The 18,127-nt window shown below is 41.6% G+C and overlaps 1 protein-coding gene across 2 annotated transcripts in view; it reads right to left on the reverse strand.

Moving 5' to 3' along the window:
• RAB3C (RAB3C, member RAS oncogene family) overlaps nt 1-18,127 on the reverse strand; it is a 225,871-nt gene that overhangs the window by 21,145 nt on the left and 186,599 nt on the right. For both annotated transcript variants that reach the window (XM_058680137.1, XM_004583715.2), the window contains exon 4: nt 4,511-4,635. In XM_058680137.1, coding sequence (XP_058536120.1) covers nt 4,511-4,635 — 125 coding nt within the window. The remainder of the gene's footprint in view (nt 1-4,510; nt 4,636-18,127) is intronic.

The following is an 18,127-nucleotide window of genomic DNA, read 5'->3' on the forward strand; positions in this document are numbered from 1 at the left end:
TTTCTGCCTCTCAGTTTCAGGACTCTTCTCACATATGTGGCAGAATGCAAAGCATGTATGTGTGCTGGCTGTTGGGAGGGTTCTAGGAAAAGTCACCCTTCTGATGTAGTTCTATAATATTAAGCACTCCTTCCATAACTTAATCTTCTTAGTACACAAGTAATTTGCTTAAGCACTAAAAAAAACTGAGTCAGATTCTCTGCTCTTTTGTACCAATCACACTGAACAATTTTTAGTTTTAATCTGTTTTTCTCTCTCTTTGAAGAAAAAGCCTTCAGGCTTATTTTTAGAGGTAAAATGACAACCGCCTAGCATTTTCTGCCCTATATTATTGTTTCCCCTCACCTGCAGCCTCCATCACAGTGGCATAAGCCTGGCTAGTCAAGAAAATACAGGAAAGGAAGAGTTAGTTTCAGGAAGCTACTTTGTCCATCCATTTGTTTCTCCCTTTCCTTGGGGATACACTATTTTCATTCTGACCTTTCTAAGATACCAATAGCACTAACAAAAGGTCAAGATTTCCAGATCTTTCCCACAATATTATTACAGTAACAGAACGGTGAGAAGTCCCACAAACGGAGGAGATAAACGCTTTCAGCTGAAGACCAGCCGCAATGAGACCAGACATTAATGGACAGGTTTTTGACGAGTGGCTCTAACAGTGTTTGGGCGGAGAGGATTTGGGGTGAAGAGGGCAGTCACCGCCCGTGACACCGGTATCCCAGACAGCACCAATTCGTGCTCTAGCTGACCCACTTCCACTCCAGCTCCCTGCTAATGGCCTGGGAAAATCAGTGGAATGTGGCCCAACTGCTCGGGCTCCTGTCACCTTTGTGAGAGATTTGGATGAAGCCCTTGGCTTTAGCCTGGCCCAGCCCCAGCTGTTGTGGTCATCTGGAGTGGAAGACCTCTCTCTTTCTGTAACTCTATCGTGTGTATGTATGTGTGTATGTGTGTATTTTGAAAAAGAATGTTTAGTACAAATGTTCCTGTGATCATTCAGTTACAGCTTTCTGTGCAATGAACAGTGTAATGAACTATGCAGCTCAGAGTAGGTTGCAGCTCAGCTATGAGATTACACAGGGAGAGACTTAACCACTGATGGAGACTTTGCGTTGCTTATCTGTGCAGCACAACACCAAATCAATCCCCAAAACCATCCACTTCGTAAGTGGTTTTTAAAAAATTATTTGTATTATTTCCCATGATTCAGTTTTGTGGACATAGGGTTTTCCCCATTTCCCTCCCCACCTGTCCTTCCTACCCTTCTCTCTTGTATTATTACAGTAGTATAGTCCTCCAGCAATAATTACAAGTTCAACATTCTGCTAGCCATGTGCATCATGGCACTGCAGGTAGTGTGTAGGGTTTATAAGTCTCAGCATAGTGGTTTGGGTTAGCAGGGGATCAGCTTGGTGAGTTGAGACTATCATTACAAAAAGTAAGACAGAAAATGGAGTGAATCTGATGTAGTAAAAGTAATGTGTGTTTTTTTTTAAAGATTTATTTATTTTTATTGGAAAGGCAGATATACAGAGAGGAGGAGAGACAGAGAAGAAGATCTTCCATCCGATGTTTCACTCCCCAAGTGAGTGCAACAGCCAGTGCTGCGCCGATCCCAAGCCAGGAACCTGGAACCTCCTCCGGGTCTCCCACGCGGGTGCAGGGTCCCAAAGCTTTGGGCCATCCTCGACTGCCTTCCCAGGCCACAAGCAGGGAGCTGGATGGAAAGTGGAGCTGCCGGGATTTGAACTGGCCCCCATATGGGATCCTGGCATGTTCAGGGTGAGGACTCAAGCCGCTAGGCCACGCCGCCGGGCCCCAAAAGTAATGTGTTTTGTGCAACATCTGTTTTGTTCTCATGCTCACTCTCCTCCCATGTGAATGCATGGGTTGCTAATTGAGTGTAGTTCTTACTGAAGGTCCTAACTTAAAAGTCACCAACAGTCACATCATTCCTCTATTTAAGTATATATGTGATTGTAGGTATAGACAATGGTAAAGTTCAGCAATTTATTGTCAAGATATATTTAATAGTTCCCTTTGAAGGTAAGACTCCTCAATGCTAAGAATTACTCAACATTTACTATGATCCACAGGGGAAAAAAAAATGAAGCAGCAGCTAAAAAGAATTCCAGCTTCTTCACTTCCAGGGTTAAAATTGTTCTCCAAACCCACAACTGACTTCTGTAGCTTTATGTTGGCTTTTAACTAATCTACTTCCTAATCTTCCAATTCGATTTCTTTCAATGTCTACATTCCACTTCAATTCATAGTGCCTCTCTAATATCTAATATCTACACTTTACAAAAAGCGCCATTCAAGCCATATCTTTGCATCTAGCCCACATGATCTCTCTCTTTTTATAAGTTACTTCTTCGGGCCCGGCGGTGTGGCCTAGAGGCTAAAGTCCTCGCCTTGAACGCCCCGGGATCCCATATGGGCGTCGGTTCTAATCCCGGCAGCTCCACTTCCCATCCAGCTCCCTGCTTGTGGCCTGGGAAAGCAGTCGAGGACGGCCCAATGCATTGGGACCCTGCACCCATGTGGGAGACCTGGAAGAGGTTCTTGGTCCCGGCATCGGATCGGCGCGCACCGGCCGTTGCGGCTCACTTGGGGAGTGAATCATCGGATGGAAGATCTTCCTCTCTGACTCTCCTCCTCTCTGTATATCTGACTGTAATAAAATAAATAAATCTTTAAAAAAAAAAGAATTTAAAAAAAAAGTTACTTCTTCCTGGTGGTTATACTCATTTCTACACATTCTCTCCCTAGGTGTCACCTTAGTTTTGCTATGTGCCTGCCTCCTGTCCTACAGTTCCTGTTGGCAATGTGCTGTCTCCTTGGGTCTGCCTCTTTCCTTGTTGCTTTCCTCCTGACATGGGCCTTCTACTGCATCACAAAACTGACCTGTTTTTTCTGTCTTGTTATTGCTGCACTCCTGTTTGTATTTCTAAGCCCTCTACTTGACTGACAGCAACTTGGGACTGCAGATCACATTTTCTGTATATTGCATGATTTATGGTATAACCCAGGGCATGTAATAGTTGCTCAACCAAAATGTCTTGAATCAACCATGCACTGCTCCTTTGAACTAAAATTCTCCGGCATTTTTCTCTTTAGATTTCAAGGTGGTTAAAAAAAAAAAAATGCATGGAAGAGTCTGGTGCGATAGCCTAGTGGCAAAATCCTTGCTTTGCAACTGCCAGGATCCCATATAGGAGCCAGTTTGTGTCCCGGCAGCTCCACTTCCCATCCAGCTCCCTGCTTGTGGCCTGGGAAAGCAGTCGAGGACGGCCCAAAGTCTTGGACCCGGCCCTACATTGGGAGACCTGGAGGAAGCTCCTGGCTTTGGATCAGCTTAGGTCCAGCTGTTGCGGAAGCTTGGGAATTAAACCAGCAGACAGAAGATCTTTTACTCTATCTCTCCTTCTCTCTGTATATCTGCCTTTTCAATAAAAACAGATAAAATCTTAAAAGAAAATTGCTTGGAAAATTGGAATCAAAATAAGCTTATTTTTGTGTAAAAAAAAAAACCTTGAAATTCATGCAATCTTTTTTCTCATGATACGCATTTCCACTACCGCTTTGAAGAGTCCCTCGTAGAAGAGTGTTTGAGATGGCTCTGCTGCTTCTGAAACTCTTTCAAATCTGTTAACTCACATGTATTATCTACAATGATCTGGGTACACTGGCACGGGCATGAGATTCTTCTCTGAGGAATGAGGAGACTGGGTCACAAAGAGGTTTGTAATGATATGTGGCTTATTAATGACATCCCTAGAGCAGGAACTAGATCCACCTTGGCCATCACCCTCCTGCCAGGCAACCCTGGGAACAACAGCAATCATATAAAAGAAGTACTCCCTTCACATACAATTATGTGTATAGAGAAAAAAAACACACGACTTTAACAGACCAAGTATAACTCATGTTCCCCATGCAATATGAATTTGAACACCTGCCCTATGATTAAGATCCTGGGAAACATTTTGCTTATGACACTGTGTTGCAATTCCAATTATGCCATAGAAAGAAGGAAGGGATGCACTGATCACTTACAGACAGCTTATTGTCTTCCACTGTCTGAAAACCTTTTCATTAAACCCCTCTTTGGAGCCCAGTGTGATGGCTCCATTGGTAATCCTCCCCTTGCAAATGTCAGGATCACACATGGGGACCAACAGTTGTCCTGGCTGCTCCATTTCCCATCCACTTTCTGCTTGTGGCTTAGGAAAGCAGGAGGATGGCCCATGTGGGAAACCAACAAGAATCTATGGTTCCTGGCTTCTGATCAGCTCAGCTCGGGCCACTGCAGCCTTTTGGGAAGTGAACCAGTGCATGCAAGATCTTTCTGTCTCTCTTCTCTGTAAATCTGTCTCTCCAAGAATAAATTAAAAAACAATAAATAAATAACACCCCATACTGACAATTAGCAGGGACTCTATGTGGTGTTATAAATAATTACCAAGTTTTCTTATTAATTCGTTAATTAGTTTTTTAATCTTACCAAGCTGTTCTCCTAGACGTTGGCCTCTCTCGGTTGAGATGACCCGCTCATCTTCCATGTCACACTTGTTGCCAGCCAGAATAACCTGGGCATTATCCCAAGAGTATGTTTTGATTTGAGTTGACCTTAAAGAAGAAGAACAAGCATGAAATTGTCAGCAGAAAGCAGAGCAGCATAAAGTAAGAGGGAGAAGAAATAGATCCCAATGATGACAAAAATAACAAAAAAGTGAAACCCAAATGCATGACATTTAGAATTAATTAGATCAGTGCAGCTTCACCCTTTAGATACTCACCAGGGTATTACATGAGTCAAAAATCCAGGGAACAGTGGTGTACCAAGAATTCTTTTGTCTCTAATGCAATTGATATTGCTATAGCTTCTTCCTTTTCCTAGGTCTACACCCTTCTTATACCTTTTCAGCAAGGAGTGCCAAGCATCCGGGACTGCCCAACTTTTCTGGTTTTAGCAGTAAGTCTAGCATCTTGAAAAGTCCCTCAGTTGTAGGCAAACAGATCTGGTTGGTCATTGTATATACAATGTATCACATAAAAGCATCATTTTCTCTTTTCACAATAACTTAAAGAACTCACATAATTCGGGTTTAGGAAATTCGGGACCATGATAGTTTTAAAAAGAAATATTAAGAACTAATATACTCATGTCTTATTTTTTTTAAGAGAATATCAGGCCGATGAATATAAAGATTCTAGTACAATGGACTGATTTTTTTTGAAAGATGTATTTGAAAGAACTATAAAGAGAGAGGATGAGGCAGGAAGAGAATGAGGGAGGGAGATACAGAGAAACAGAGAAAACCACCCACGCTGGTTTTATTCCCAGATTGCCACAGCAGCCAGGGTTGGGCCAGGTTGAAGTAAGGAGTCAGGAGCATCTTCCAGGTCTCCCAGCTGGGACACCTGCAACTGTTTTCCCCAGGTTGTTAGCAGGGAGCTGAATCTGAAGCAGAGCAGTTGGGATTCAAACTGGTACTCACATGGGATGCTGGTGTCACAGGCAGTGGCTTTGCCTGCTACACCATAATCCTGGCCAGTAGATTGACATTTTCGAAAAAGGATATGCAGAATTCAAAATAAATCTCCATTATGGATCATAATACAAAGGAACTCCGTGATTTTGAACTTCAATCAGATAATTAAATTGATTGTCATTTGCAGGTATTCTCATTGCTGTGCAAGTCACTGCTTTGTATTGATGGAGCCCTTAGAATAACTTCAGTAGATGTCATCTCCATTCTATAACTCAGGAAAATATGGCATAGATAGTTTGAGTCATTTATTCAGTATCATGCAGCTGGTAGACTGACCGACCTGCATATCACACTGAGGGGATGGATTTGAAGTCTGTGCTCTTAGGCATGATTTCCATGCTACTTTTGAAAAGCTTGAGAAGTAGAGAGAGGACATTTAGCCTACTGAGTAAGAAGTCCACCTCCCATATTGGAAGTCCTAGGCTGATTCCCAGTTCTAGCTTCTTACTCCAGCTTCCAACTAATTGGACCCTGGGGAGCAGGGGTGATGGCTCAAGTCCTTGGGTTCCTTCCACCCAGGTGGACTATCTGGATTGTGCTCCAGCTCCAGGTCCAGTCCACTCCAGCCACTGTAGGCAACTGGTGAGTGAACCAGAGTATGGGCCCTCTCTCCCTGTCTTTCAAATCGAGAAAGTAACGGGGGAAGAAGCTTGAGAAGTGAGGTTATTTAATGTATTTATTATCCTCCAGAGAGAAAGACAAGAGGAAGTTAAGTTACAGTCTACCCTCTTTTTGTATTATTTGAGAATGACAGTACAGCATTAACGGTGCAGAGACCTATTGCCCAGACTGTGATCAGGAGAGAGACATGGAAATACTGAAAAGCTAAGCACATGACTGAAGCCTGAAGGCACAGATTTGTAATGTGTGGGAAAGAGGAGCCTGAGACCAGGCTCACTAGCAATTGTCAAGCCCTCCAGGATTATTGAAAAGAAAGCCGTGAGGAGCTGTTCTCCACTTGATGAAAGAATGAAAAGCAAAGAGCTCTCAACTGCGCCAGGAGAGCTTTCAGTGTGATGTGATGCCTGTTTGTCCCTCCTGAGAGCAGAGGGAAGAGCTAAGAGGCAGAGCTGTATTTCAGAGCATTCCCCTGAACCAAGTACAGATTTCCAAATGAGATTAAAGCATCTGATGCACTATAATGCCTGTCATCCCAGAGGCACAGAGTATTTTATTAGAGAAATCTGGAGAGAGAACCGGTCTAATCTTATCTAACAATATATTCCTTTAGCAACTGTGAGATGTGGCTTGTATCCACTGACTAGGAAAGTGAAGAAACTCTGAACTCAATACTGTTTCCTCACTGCATCTTAAGTGTCGAATAAGGAAAGTGTGGGGTCAGAAGGGAGGAGTGGCCAGAAGGAAAGGCTTCCTGAGCGTCCTGAGGTCAAGAGCTTGCCTGAGGAAAGGCAGCACTGCTCTGACCTGAGCAAACTCATTGCACTGCTCCCCTGTATATCTATTCAGCTCAGAAGAGACTTATGCAAAGGTCAGGAAATGACGCATCCCAGCACCTGCTGCCTGATTTGTGTTCTTTGATTGCATAAAGGAATATTTTCTTCCTCTTCTGTTGACACTGTAAACCATAGGGTTTTAGGCTACCACAATTCATTCATGCATATACAACATTCCCTCTATTCTACCAATACATATAAGTACATAAAAGGAACATACTTTTTTGGCCATGAATCACATCAAAACTATCTTTTTTCTTTTTCTTTTTCTTTTCTTTTCTTTTCTTTCCTTTCTCTTTTTCTTGCTTCCTCTTTTTCTTTTTACTATTACTTGCAATTACCTATTATTTCATTTTTTAAAATTTTATGTTTATTTTTATTTTTTAAACTTGAAAGCATTCTTTTTTTTAATAAAATACTTTCAGTTCACTTCATAATCACAGTGTTATACCTCCATTAGGTAAGTACGTTAACAAATAGCAAGCAGAAAAAAGTGTTCTCCAAGAGTACATACAATATCCTGTACTATAAACAGGTTATAAACAATACTCAACTCTTAAAACATACTAGATTACATTTTTGTACTCTATATTAATACCAGAAAATCAGAGGAAACACATATTCCTCAATTTGGGGACTGAATTTTCACTAAGCATAATGGCTTCCAGTTAGAACAATTTTATTGCAAAAGACAGGATTTCATCCTTTTTATGGTTGAATAATATTCCATCATGTATGCACACCACTGTTTAATCCATTAATAGTGTAATGGACATCTGGGTTGATTTACTATTTTAGTGATTGTTAACTGAGCTACTATAAACAAGGGGGTACAGATAATTCTTTTATATGCTGAATTCCCAGGAGTGGGAAGGCTAGGTCAAATGGTGGTATCTCCTGTCTTTTATAAAGGTTGTACTAGTTTACATTCTCACCAGCAGTGTATTAGGATACGTTTGTATCCACATCCTTGCCAACATTTATTGTTTTCTGATTTCTGTGTGATAGCCATTCTGACAGCTAGTGATCCTATGAATTTTCTCATGTGTCTGCTGGCCATCATAAAAAATGCCTTAGAAAAATGCCTTTCCTGTTCTTTGCTGGTTTTTTTTTTTCTACACATGAAAGATGAGTTCAGGTTTTTTTTTTTTTTTTTCTTTATTCAGGAAAACTTTGGAAAAGAGAAGGATAAGCCTTTGAATTAGGAAACAAACAGATTTTCACATATTTCATCTATACTGGTATGAATTAAGGTTCAAGAATAATGGTAAAGTAATTTAACTCCCATCTTTCACAACTCAGAATTATAATACTTTGTGCAGCCAGTTTAAGGGAAAATTATGCATATGGGGAAGGTATTTTTGGGTCGTTTAATACTGCTGTATTCACCCTGTAACATGAGGCTGCCTTTTTTTTTTACTCTGGGTACTTTGTGGGACAAACATGGTTTTAAGCAGGACCATGCTGTTCTTAAATTCCAAGTAACTCTTGACAAATAGAACACATTATTAGCTCTAGCTTGGGAAGCCAGCATTTGTCTTCCCAAATTCAGCTTAAATCATCCTTTTTAATTCTTATAACCTAAATATTAATTGGAAAATTTTCACGGAAGGATTTCAAATTCTGTCTTCAACAGATAATAACCCCCAGCCTGAGGCTTGAGACAAGTACATTTTAAACTGCGAGTAAATGGTCTCTCTCTGGTATTTCTGTGAAGAACACAACATATGTTTGCAGAACACATTCTCCTGTCGGGCGGCAGTTAAAAATATTTACATTTTTGGTCATTTCCTGTGTTTTGCAATTTTTCTTATTTGGACAAAGAGTTTTCAACCACCTCATTAGACGAGTCTGTCTTATTTCTTGGCTGAGTAAATATACACATTTAAAGAGAGTGGCTGTCACCACAAGATATACATACACGTGCAAAGATGACTTAGCAATTGCTGCAGAAGAACCTTTTGGAATTATTGCTAATCTGAACAAGATTAATGGATCAGAAACCATGTGCTGGTCACCATGGTTACCTTGCAAATGGCAGGCAACTCAGACCCCACCATGTGCTGATCATAGCTTAAAAAAAAAAAAAAAAACCTGTTATCGAATTAGAATCCAGTAAAAATAAAACAAAACTCCAAAAACATCTCTAAAAAGTTGTTATCTCAAGAGAAAAAAAAAGAGTAAAAGAAAAAGAAAGAGGAGGAAAGCACAATTCAGTCTCATTTCAGCTCTTGTTTAAACATGAACAAAAGCTGGGATGAGATGAGGGACAGCAGAGGTTTTTTTGATTCAATGTTTTACACATAAGAAACTGAACTGTGTAAAAATTAACTTAGGCCTGGAGAGCTATAGACAGCCAGCCAACTACTCCAGACTTGCTTTCCATTCCTTCCCGTCCACACGGAGGATGCGTGTCATTTCTTGTGAGTTGAACTTCTTCGCAGAGAGAACGATGGATTCCTGATGGTCACACTGTTGTCAGCAAGGGTCCAGACAGACTCCCTCAGTGAACCAAAATGGCAATTGTCTTCTCTGTCCAACTAGGCCGGACAGGGAAATATGAGGTTCCAGAGAGAAGGCAGCCTGGTCTTCCTCATCCAGGGATAACAGCAGTCCCCTTCTTAATTCTGGAAGCTGATATTTCATTGCTGCGCCCATTTTCCTGCTTTGGCTTCTCGGTATTGCAGCATAATTCTAAGAAAACCTCCCAGTCTGCTATTGTTTAGCACATAGGATTGGTTCTTTTGCTATTTTTTCCAATATTTATTCGATTTTTCTGAACCTTCAGAGAATTTTGAAGCTGATCTCATTGCAAACAGTTAAATAATATTCTCTAGAGGCTCTACCAGAAGTATTAAAAACACATTTCTCCAGATAATTTACATGAGCAATCAAGGCTGAGCAATCTTGGGATACTTCTCTTTATCACGTTTTTTATTACTTGCAAAAACTGGAGAAAAACTGCTTGAGAAAGAAAGACAGAGAAGTCCCGTGATCATATTCTCCAATGATCATAATGGCTGGGTTTGAACTAGGACCACAATCAAGAGCCAAGAGCTCAATCCAGATCTCTCGTGTAGGCTGCAAGAACCCAATTCCTCAAGTCATCATTACTACTTGTCGGATCTGTATTAGCAGGAATGTAGGGTTAGGGTTTGAAACTGGAACTTGCACTCAGGTACTCCACAGATGTGTGATGTGGGTGTACCGACTGTGGGGCCAAATATGCACTCCTCTTTCTTCGTGTGATTTACAGAGGTAACATAAGTTTTAAAATGAAAGAGTAATAGTAAGGAAACAGATTCAGGAACACAATAAAACGTGACGATTTAAGTATGTACGCTGTAAATGCAGGTTTAGGAAGTTAAGGTGTTAGTCTGCCTATTTGCGCATGAAGTCATTTAATAAACAAGTTAATCAAAGGAAAAAAATTTAAAAACTACCCTCCAATGAATGCTAATATTTGATAAAACCATTTCATATTGAAAGGACTGGGGTTACATGTTTTGCTAAAATTGCCACATCCTCATAAAAATTCCAGCAACAGAGAGAAATCACAGAGAAAATTTTCCATGATCAGAAACCTCCCAATGCCCTTTATGAACATTCTGGGTAGATTCTGGTAGGAGATTGAATTATTACCTTCACAGTTCCCTGCCCTTCAGACTTTGGACTTTGGTGATTGCTTTAGCCATCAGAATACAGGAGATTTGACATGCACCATTGTGGACACCAGGCAACAGAGGCACGGTCAATTCCATCAGCTTTCTATGTTCTGGCTCTTCATCAGGGGAAAAGCCTGCCAGAGAACAATCCAAGAGGGGTGCTGCTCTGTAGGCTTGTCTCTGAAGTGAGAAGCCACTGGGAGCTCAGCTGAGTTCTGTATAGATCAGTGCATCTCAGCCAAATCCAGAACAATCTAATCTTAACATGGCACCTTCATGTGAACGTAGGTTCCCTTTTGATCTTTATCTCCTTCTACCTACCTTGCCTCTATGAGTTTACTGACGTCTTTGAACTTCTCATATTTACTGCATTTTCAGTAAGCAAGGGCTGCCCATAGGAAACAGCTTTAGGTTTTGTGAGGTGGAAATTTTTATACAAAGTTGGCGGCTCAATTTTTAAGAACAAATGCAAATTAAATAGAAGGTCTGGGGATATTCTGAAGCAAGATGCTCTTGGTATTCTGTCCATCCCCCCACCCCCCGCCTGGTCTGTCTTCTCTGTGCTTTCTGGCTGACTCCTAACTGCTACTGCCTGCAAGTCTTTGTTTTGCAGCTTTCATTTTTTTTAAAGATTTATTCATTTTATTAAAGTCAGATATACACAGAGGAGGAGAGACAGAGAGGAAGATCTTCCGTCCAATGATTCACTCCCCAAGTGAGTGCAACGGCCGGTGCACGCCGATCCAATGCCGGGAACCCGGAACCTCTTCTGGGTCTCCCACACGGCTGCAGGGTCCCAATGCATTGGGCCGTCCTCAACTGCTTTCCCAGGCCACAAGCAGGGAGCTGGATGGGAAGTGGAGCTGTCGGGATTAGAACCGGCGCCCATATGGGATCCCGGGGTTTTCAAGGCGAGGACTTTAGCTGCTAGGCCACGCCGCTGGGCCCATTTTGCAGCTTTCTTAAGAACCACAAGGCCACTCTGCCCATAAGGGAAGAAGGTATTTAAATGAGAAAAAGCACACCCAGGAACAGACCCCAGCCAATAACTATATAAATATCCCAACTCCCTTTCTCCTCAGGTTACTACTACCTGATTTTCCACGATTTTAAAGCAAGATTAAGGGCTAGTTACCTATCAGGGTAACTGGTTTGATAAACAAACCTTTATTTGGCCATCTTCTCTTTCACAAGTAATTTCCCAGCCCCTGTGGATGTTTCTTACACTTTCTAAACAGGCTACCTGCATGCAAATTCCTGTCTCAGAGATTGCTTCTGGAAAAATCTATTGAGATCCATTGAGTAGGTTTGTCTCAGTAAAGGGCACAAAGCTTAACAGTGTTCTGGAGGTTGTAGTTTTGACTCCATGGCATTGATTATTAATTCCACTTCCTTTTTTTCAAATAGCCAATATGCTAGCACACGACTGCACGTAAGCTTCATTAGCTTGGCAAGAAACCCACAAGTACTATCACATATGCTATCTATCTAAAGCACATTTTGTGCCTTTCCATCAGGCCCTCCCACTCTCTTCCCTCTAGTCTCAATATACACATTCCTCTGGTTTAGATGCTCCTCCATGTGGCCCATGTGACTTTCATGAGGGCCCATGTCATATACCAAGACTCAGTCACTTATCCACATGCCTCTTAGATTATGAGGACAATGATGGCAGGGACCTCAACTGCTTGTTTATCCTTATGTCTCTGGTACAATATTAGGTGCACAGACGGTGTCAAACAGTAACAGTTCAGTAGAGGTTGAAAGAATGAGGGAGTGATAGGCTGACTGTGGCAAATTGCCTAAGAAGTTAGTTAATTCTGAACGGCATGCAAAAACATCAACACAGAGAAACAACCTGTGTATGAAATTCCATCCCAGGTAATGTCAATTGCCTTTCTACCCCTTTCAGGTTATGATGCTAATGGGGAGTTTTTTTCGTGTTCTTCTATTTTCTGGCAGTATCCATGATAAGGAAAGAAAATGTGGGTCCCTGCAAAGCCTAGTAATGAATCTGTGCGATTCATTCCTCTCTAGTGGAATCATAGTTTCCTATCTGAAACAGTCTGAGTGAACACACATCAGAGAGCAACTTAGCACCTCAATGTTTGCTCTGAAGGAGAGCTAGTCTAACTCCTTTACTTTCTAGGTGACAAAGCTTGGACTTCAGGTGTCAAGTGACTTAACTCAGATGATGCAACTACTTAGTGGTTGATGCAGATCTCAATAGTCCAAGCTTCCTCAGGAAAGCTCCTCTACAACACACCAGAAAACTTGGTAAGATACTCATGTACTAGTTTACTACCTTTTCATGATAAAAATATATATCTGGGGGAACCAAACTTCTCTCTGAAATTCCATCTCTAAGTGTCACTAGGCTGCATGGGGAGAATGAACAGTATTGGATGTGCCTCGGAGAACCTGTGTGATTGTTCCCCTCTTTGAAGATCCTCTTGCTGAGAGTTCACACTGAGATTTATTTTAGGAACTGAGGTTCTCTATGATGCCGCAACTCCTGCGTACCATATCTGACTCAAGGTTGTTAGCCCACACTCAACCTTAGGTCTATTTCTTTTATGCTTCCCTTAGAATTTCTGATCTCATTTTTGGCTTCCAAAAATGTCAGATCCTATTTTTACAAACCACATGTGTGGTCAGAACCATTGAGCATCTCTCTCTTCCATGTAAGCAAAAACAAAAACAGCAGCTAGGTGAATCAAGGGTCACCATTCCGGACAAGTAAGACACAAGAATGGAAGCTTGAACTAGGAAAAGGGCCAGTGCTCTTCAGCTCAAAAATGCCTGGTTATTGTTTCACAAGGGATAAAGCCAAAGGAGTGTTAATGGAAATATTCTTTTTCTTAAGTTAGACAAGATTGCATTGTTCTCAGGGGAACAAATGGTTTTTGGCAAGATGTGCTTAACTGTTGGCTCAGTGGTAAGGGACTCAGGCTTGATGATGGGGATGCTGAACTTAAAATGCACCACCTAGCCTGCACTCACTCACATACCAGGACCTCCTCCTTCCTTTTGTTCTCCCAACCCGTTGAGCTAAGGAGAGGCACCCTATGCCCTCATCCAAAGCCCGCCCGAGCACTGATGTTTGCAAGATACTAAGCCAGGACTGTGGAGGAAGGAATTCTTCCTCTACACGGTGGAGATGGGGTTTTGTAGCAGGAGGGGTAGGACCATGAGTCTGTGCTGGGTGTGGAACTTCAGAATGGGAATTGCTGGGAAAGAAGAAAGCAGTTAATGGGATTGAGAGAAGGAAAGGAGAAATTCACCTGGGCCTGACTGCAAAAGATCAGATTTCATGCATTTAATATACATAGTTTTAAGAACATAACAATACTTCTCACTCTCCTTCCAGTCTCCTTTTGTTATTTTTCTTTAAATTACTTGCAATAACAAACTTTCACTTTATAATAAGTTTAATCTTCCTTTAAATAAAGAAGTCAACAAGTAGAAAGATAACTGTTCGCCCGGAGTATATGCAAAGGCTGTACATAATAAACAAATCTCAAAATGTCAATGAAACTCACAAACCTCACATTTGGACTGTGAAGCCTCCCTCAAGGATGGGAACAAAGGAGATGCAGATGCAACGTCTATTCCTGCCACACTGGGCTTGCCAGGAAAGACTGCAACAAAACTTTGAAATGGGTCACAAAGATGGCTAGAGAGCTGGGTCCAGCAAAACTTTCCTGGTCATCTCTATTTTACATTTGTGTTTGAGCAGTTTTTACAACTCTGTAGATGACAAAAAAAATTGTTAATCAAACCAATGAGTTCTTGCTCATGAAAGTATAAATGAACCGTGTCTTGCACAATGCAATCAATTATTGCCCAGTGGCTGTGAACTCCTGTTTTGCAACTCTTGATGAATTTATGTCGGCATTCTTGAGTGCCTCTGTGTCTGCACTTGCTGAATCTTTCCTTGTGCCTGTATAATACCTTACTAATTACATTTTCAAATCATGACTTAAATTTTTTTCATGTATCTATTTTATATTTGGATGAAAGCTGTGATTCCACTCTATATTTAAAAATTTTACCATAACAACTTCCCAGTAAAAACTGATGTAAGGGAAGGCTGAGATTGGAATGACAAGGCAATCTGAACTTGAGATGGGATGGTTAGTACCATGAACATAAAAGAGAGCCTAACCTTCCACACTAGTGGCAATCTGCCGAGGAGTAGCAAGGAGCACTTTCTGTCATGAAAGTCAGACTGGCTGTCTTCACTGTCCCTCTCAGGACCTTCTCAAGCGTTACCTTTTGACACTGGGGAGACCCTGATCCTTGCTAACTTACATTGGGAGGACTGGCCACTGTGCTGGGGGTGAGTGTCATACAATAGCCATAAGCATGTAATAATTGCATATGATATATAAATACAAGCATAATTAATAATGAAACCAACTATTTTCCAGGCCAACACTGTCGTTCAGATGTTAAGCTGCTGCCTGGGATGATGCTGGCATCCCATGTGGGTGTTGGCTCAGGTCCTGGCCACTGCACTTCTGATTAACCTTCCTGCCAAACCCCAGGGGAGGCAGCAGAAGATGGTGCAGTGGTTGGGCCCCTGCTATCTACAGCTAAGTTTCAGATGAAGCTCTTGATTCTGTCTTTAGACTGGCGCAGCCCTGGCCATTGTGGCCATCTGAGAGTGTACCAGATCTCTCCTTCTTTTGTAACTCAGCTTTTCAAATAAACTAACAAACCTGAAAAAAAAGAGTACAGTCATTTATCAAATCCTTTCTTAGTACAGGCAATATACTATGTGCTCTGCATGTATTATTTCAATTAGTTCTTAAAACAACTCTGTAAGGTAGGTTGTGTTTTCACTATATTTAAATGAAGAAACCATAAAATCAAGATTTATTTAAGGTAAGTTTCTAGAAACTCTCAAAAAATATGTAATGGGATTGGAACATAAACCTTCCCCTCTTGGATTATGAACTCAAAGTCCTGGGTTCTAGTTTTAGTATGTAGTCAAGAGAAAAGACTACATTTTCTTAGTATATTTGCCTCCTCCTTTTACAAAAAGAAAAAAGCAAAGCTTACTTGTCTTCCTAGGATTTTCATGAGGATAAAATGAGAAAATGTCCACAAAGTGTTCTGAAAACCAGAGAGTGCTATACAACTACATTATTGTTAGACTAATGTCATTACTCACATAGCACAGCACTGACCTATTCTCTCAAAATCATTCTATTAGCAATGCTCGGTGTAATTTTCTTGTTGTTTTGCAACCTCTAATTATGAAAGGTTAAGAGAGAAGAAAAACAAAAACAAACTACCGTCTGGTTCTATTCTAGCTCATCATGTAATGTTGAGTAATTATGTAAAGAGAGTGGGATGTGGCAGTAAAGATCAAAAATATGGGATCTGTTCTTGGGAATCTTAAGTGTGTCCACACACAGGGATCCTCCAAATATACTCCAATCGGCAACTAATTATTAAGGTACTGTGCACAAGGCATTGGTGTCTACAGCCTGTGGTGTTGGCTTTTTCAACTTGAATTGCCTGGGAGGTTTGCTAACAGATTATGCATTTCACCCCAAATACGCTGACTCAGCTGGTCTGGAGTGGGCTCTGGGATTCTGCATCTCTGACAAGCACGCAGAGATGCTAGTGCTGCTGATTTACAGACCGCACATTGAGCAACATTGCTCTGGCGTACAGAAACAAACACTGGGGAAAGCCTGGCGTGCAGGATTTCTGGGCAATTCATGGGGATTCAACCGGCAGGGAGAGGATTCTGCTGGCTTGGGTTTATGGTGATAGTTCCACAAAGGCTTGAGGAATTAGATGGGAAATGTATGAGGAGCAGGAACATTTGATCATCTGTGAAATAGAGAAGGAGGTGAGGGTTGTGTAACTCTTCCTTCCCCATTTTGTGACCACCCCTGGCTGTATCCTCCTGTACTAACTCCAACCCCACCCCAAGTCTCTCTTTCCTGCTCTGTATGCCCTGGCATATCCACATTCACAAGAGGCTGGTTTGCTCTTTGTTTTCCCTGTTTTCCACAAAAGAATGAAAAGGCAATGAGGCTTTCTCTCTATGATCCCCTGTGCCTTGCCTGTTGTTGTTAGGTCCAGAAATTCAGTATTTATTTTTAAATGATTACATTAAAACACATGCATATTTATTTGAAAGGCAGACAGGCAGAGAGAGAAAGACAGGAAGTTTTCCCATTTGGTAGTTCACCCCCCAAAATGTATACCACAGCTGAGACTTGGCTAGGGTGAACCTGGAAGCTGAAAATTCAATCCAGGTTTCCCATGTTGTTGGCCAGAACCTTAGTATTTAGGTCATCACCTGCTGCCTCATAGGGTGTGCAGCAGTAAGACAATGGAATCAAAAGGGAAGCCAGTACTGGAACCTAGGTCCTCTAATATGGGATGCGAGTGTCCTGAGTAGCTTCTTAACTGCTGTGCCAAATGTTAAGTCCTAGTAATTAAAAATACAAAAAATAATCATTGACATTTAAGTATTCATAAGCCTAAAGAGGGATTTAATCATTGTGGTAGGGAAATGTGTGGGCTGGGGCAGAAGATCATGGAAAAGTCTCTGAGTGAAGAGCTGGAGGAGACACTTAGAGGGACAGAGGCCGTTGGGAGTGCTGTGCCAGGCAGTGTTGGCAAAAGCCAAAGGGACAGTGGAGATGTGGGGGTTTGTAGAGAGCAACTCTGTGTTCCCACACCCATCCAAGGTTCACTTCTGTGAATTCAGCTCAGAGAAAACGGCTGGGGTTTGGGAAAGGGACCATCCCAGTTGGCTTTTGCCCTGGACAAATGGTAAGAATGGAAAGCAAAGGCAGAGGGACAAAGAAAGATGGTCTAAGAGCCAACTAATGGGCACACTGAAGTTACTGCTCTCTTCCAGACCTCAGGTTGCAATGAAACAGTTGTGTAAGAGCTCAACCGATCTGCTATCTTCCAATCCCATGTTGGCCTTTGTAACCTCCTACAGCATATGTTTCTTTCTGAAGCATTTTTCCATGATTACTGTAAATCCTATGAAATAATTTCTCCCTTTCTTTACACACACACACACGTGTCTGACCTTTAAAATGACAATGTTTTTCCAATGAACTAGAACAAAGAGCTTCTGTCATAGTGGAGAGAACTCTGGCCTCAGGACAGCAAGAGAATACGAAAAGGTCAACGTCAACAGTTGCCATTTGCCCTGGTTGCAGAGTAATGGCTATTCAGTCCTTCAGTTGTCACTTCAAACAACAGAGCGAGTCCTGCTGCGAACTGCACACACACCACAGCTCTCCTGCTAATGCCCTTTGTCATGCAGTGGAGAAGTCGTCCATTAAAACTCACACTCTTCAGATGCTCACATTATGGCTAGGTCTCACTGTGCCTCTCCATGAGCAAAATAATTCTTATTCATGTCATATTCCTTTGGGGCACATAGTCCATAGTTGTACCA

The sequence above is a fragment of the Ochotona princeps genome, chromosome 23 (genome assembly GCF_030435755.1).
Source record: "Ochotona princeps isolate mOchPri1 chromosome 23, mOchPri1.hap1, whole genome shotgun sequence".
Lineage (NCBI taxonomy): Eukaryota > Metazoa > Chordata > Mammalia > Lagomorpha > Ochotonidae > Ochotona > Ochotona princeps.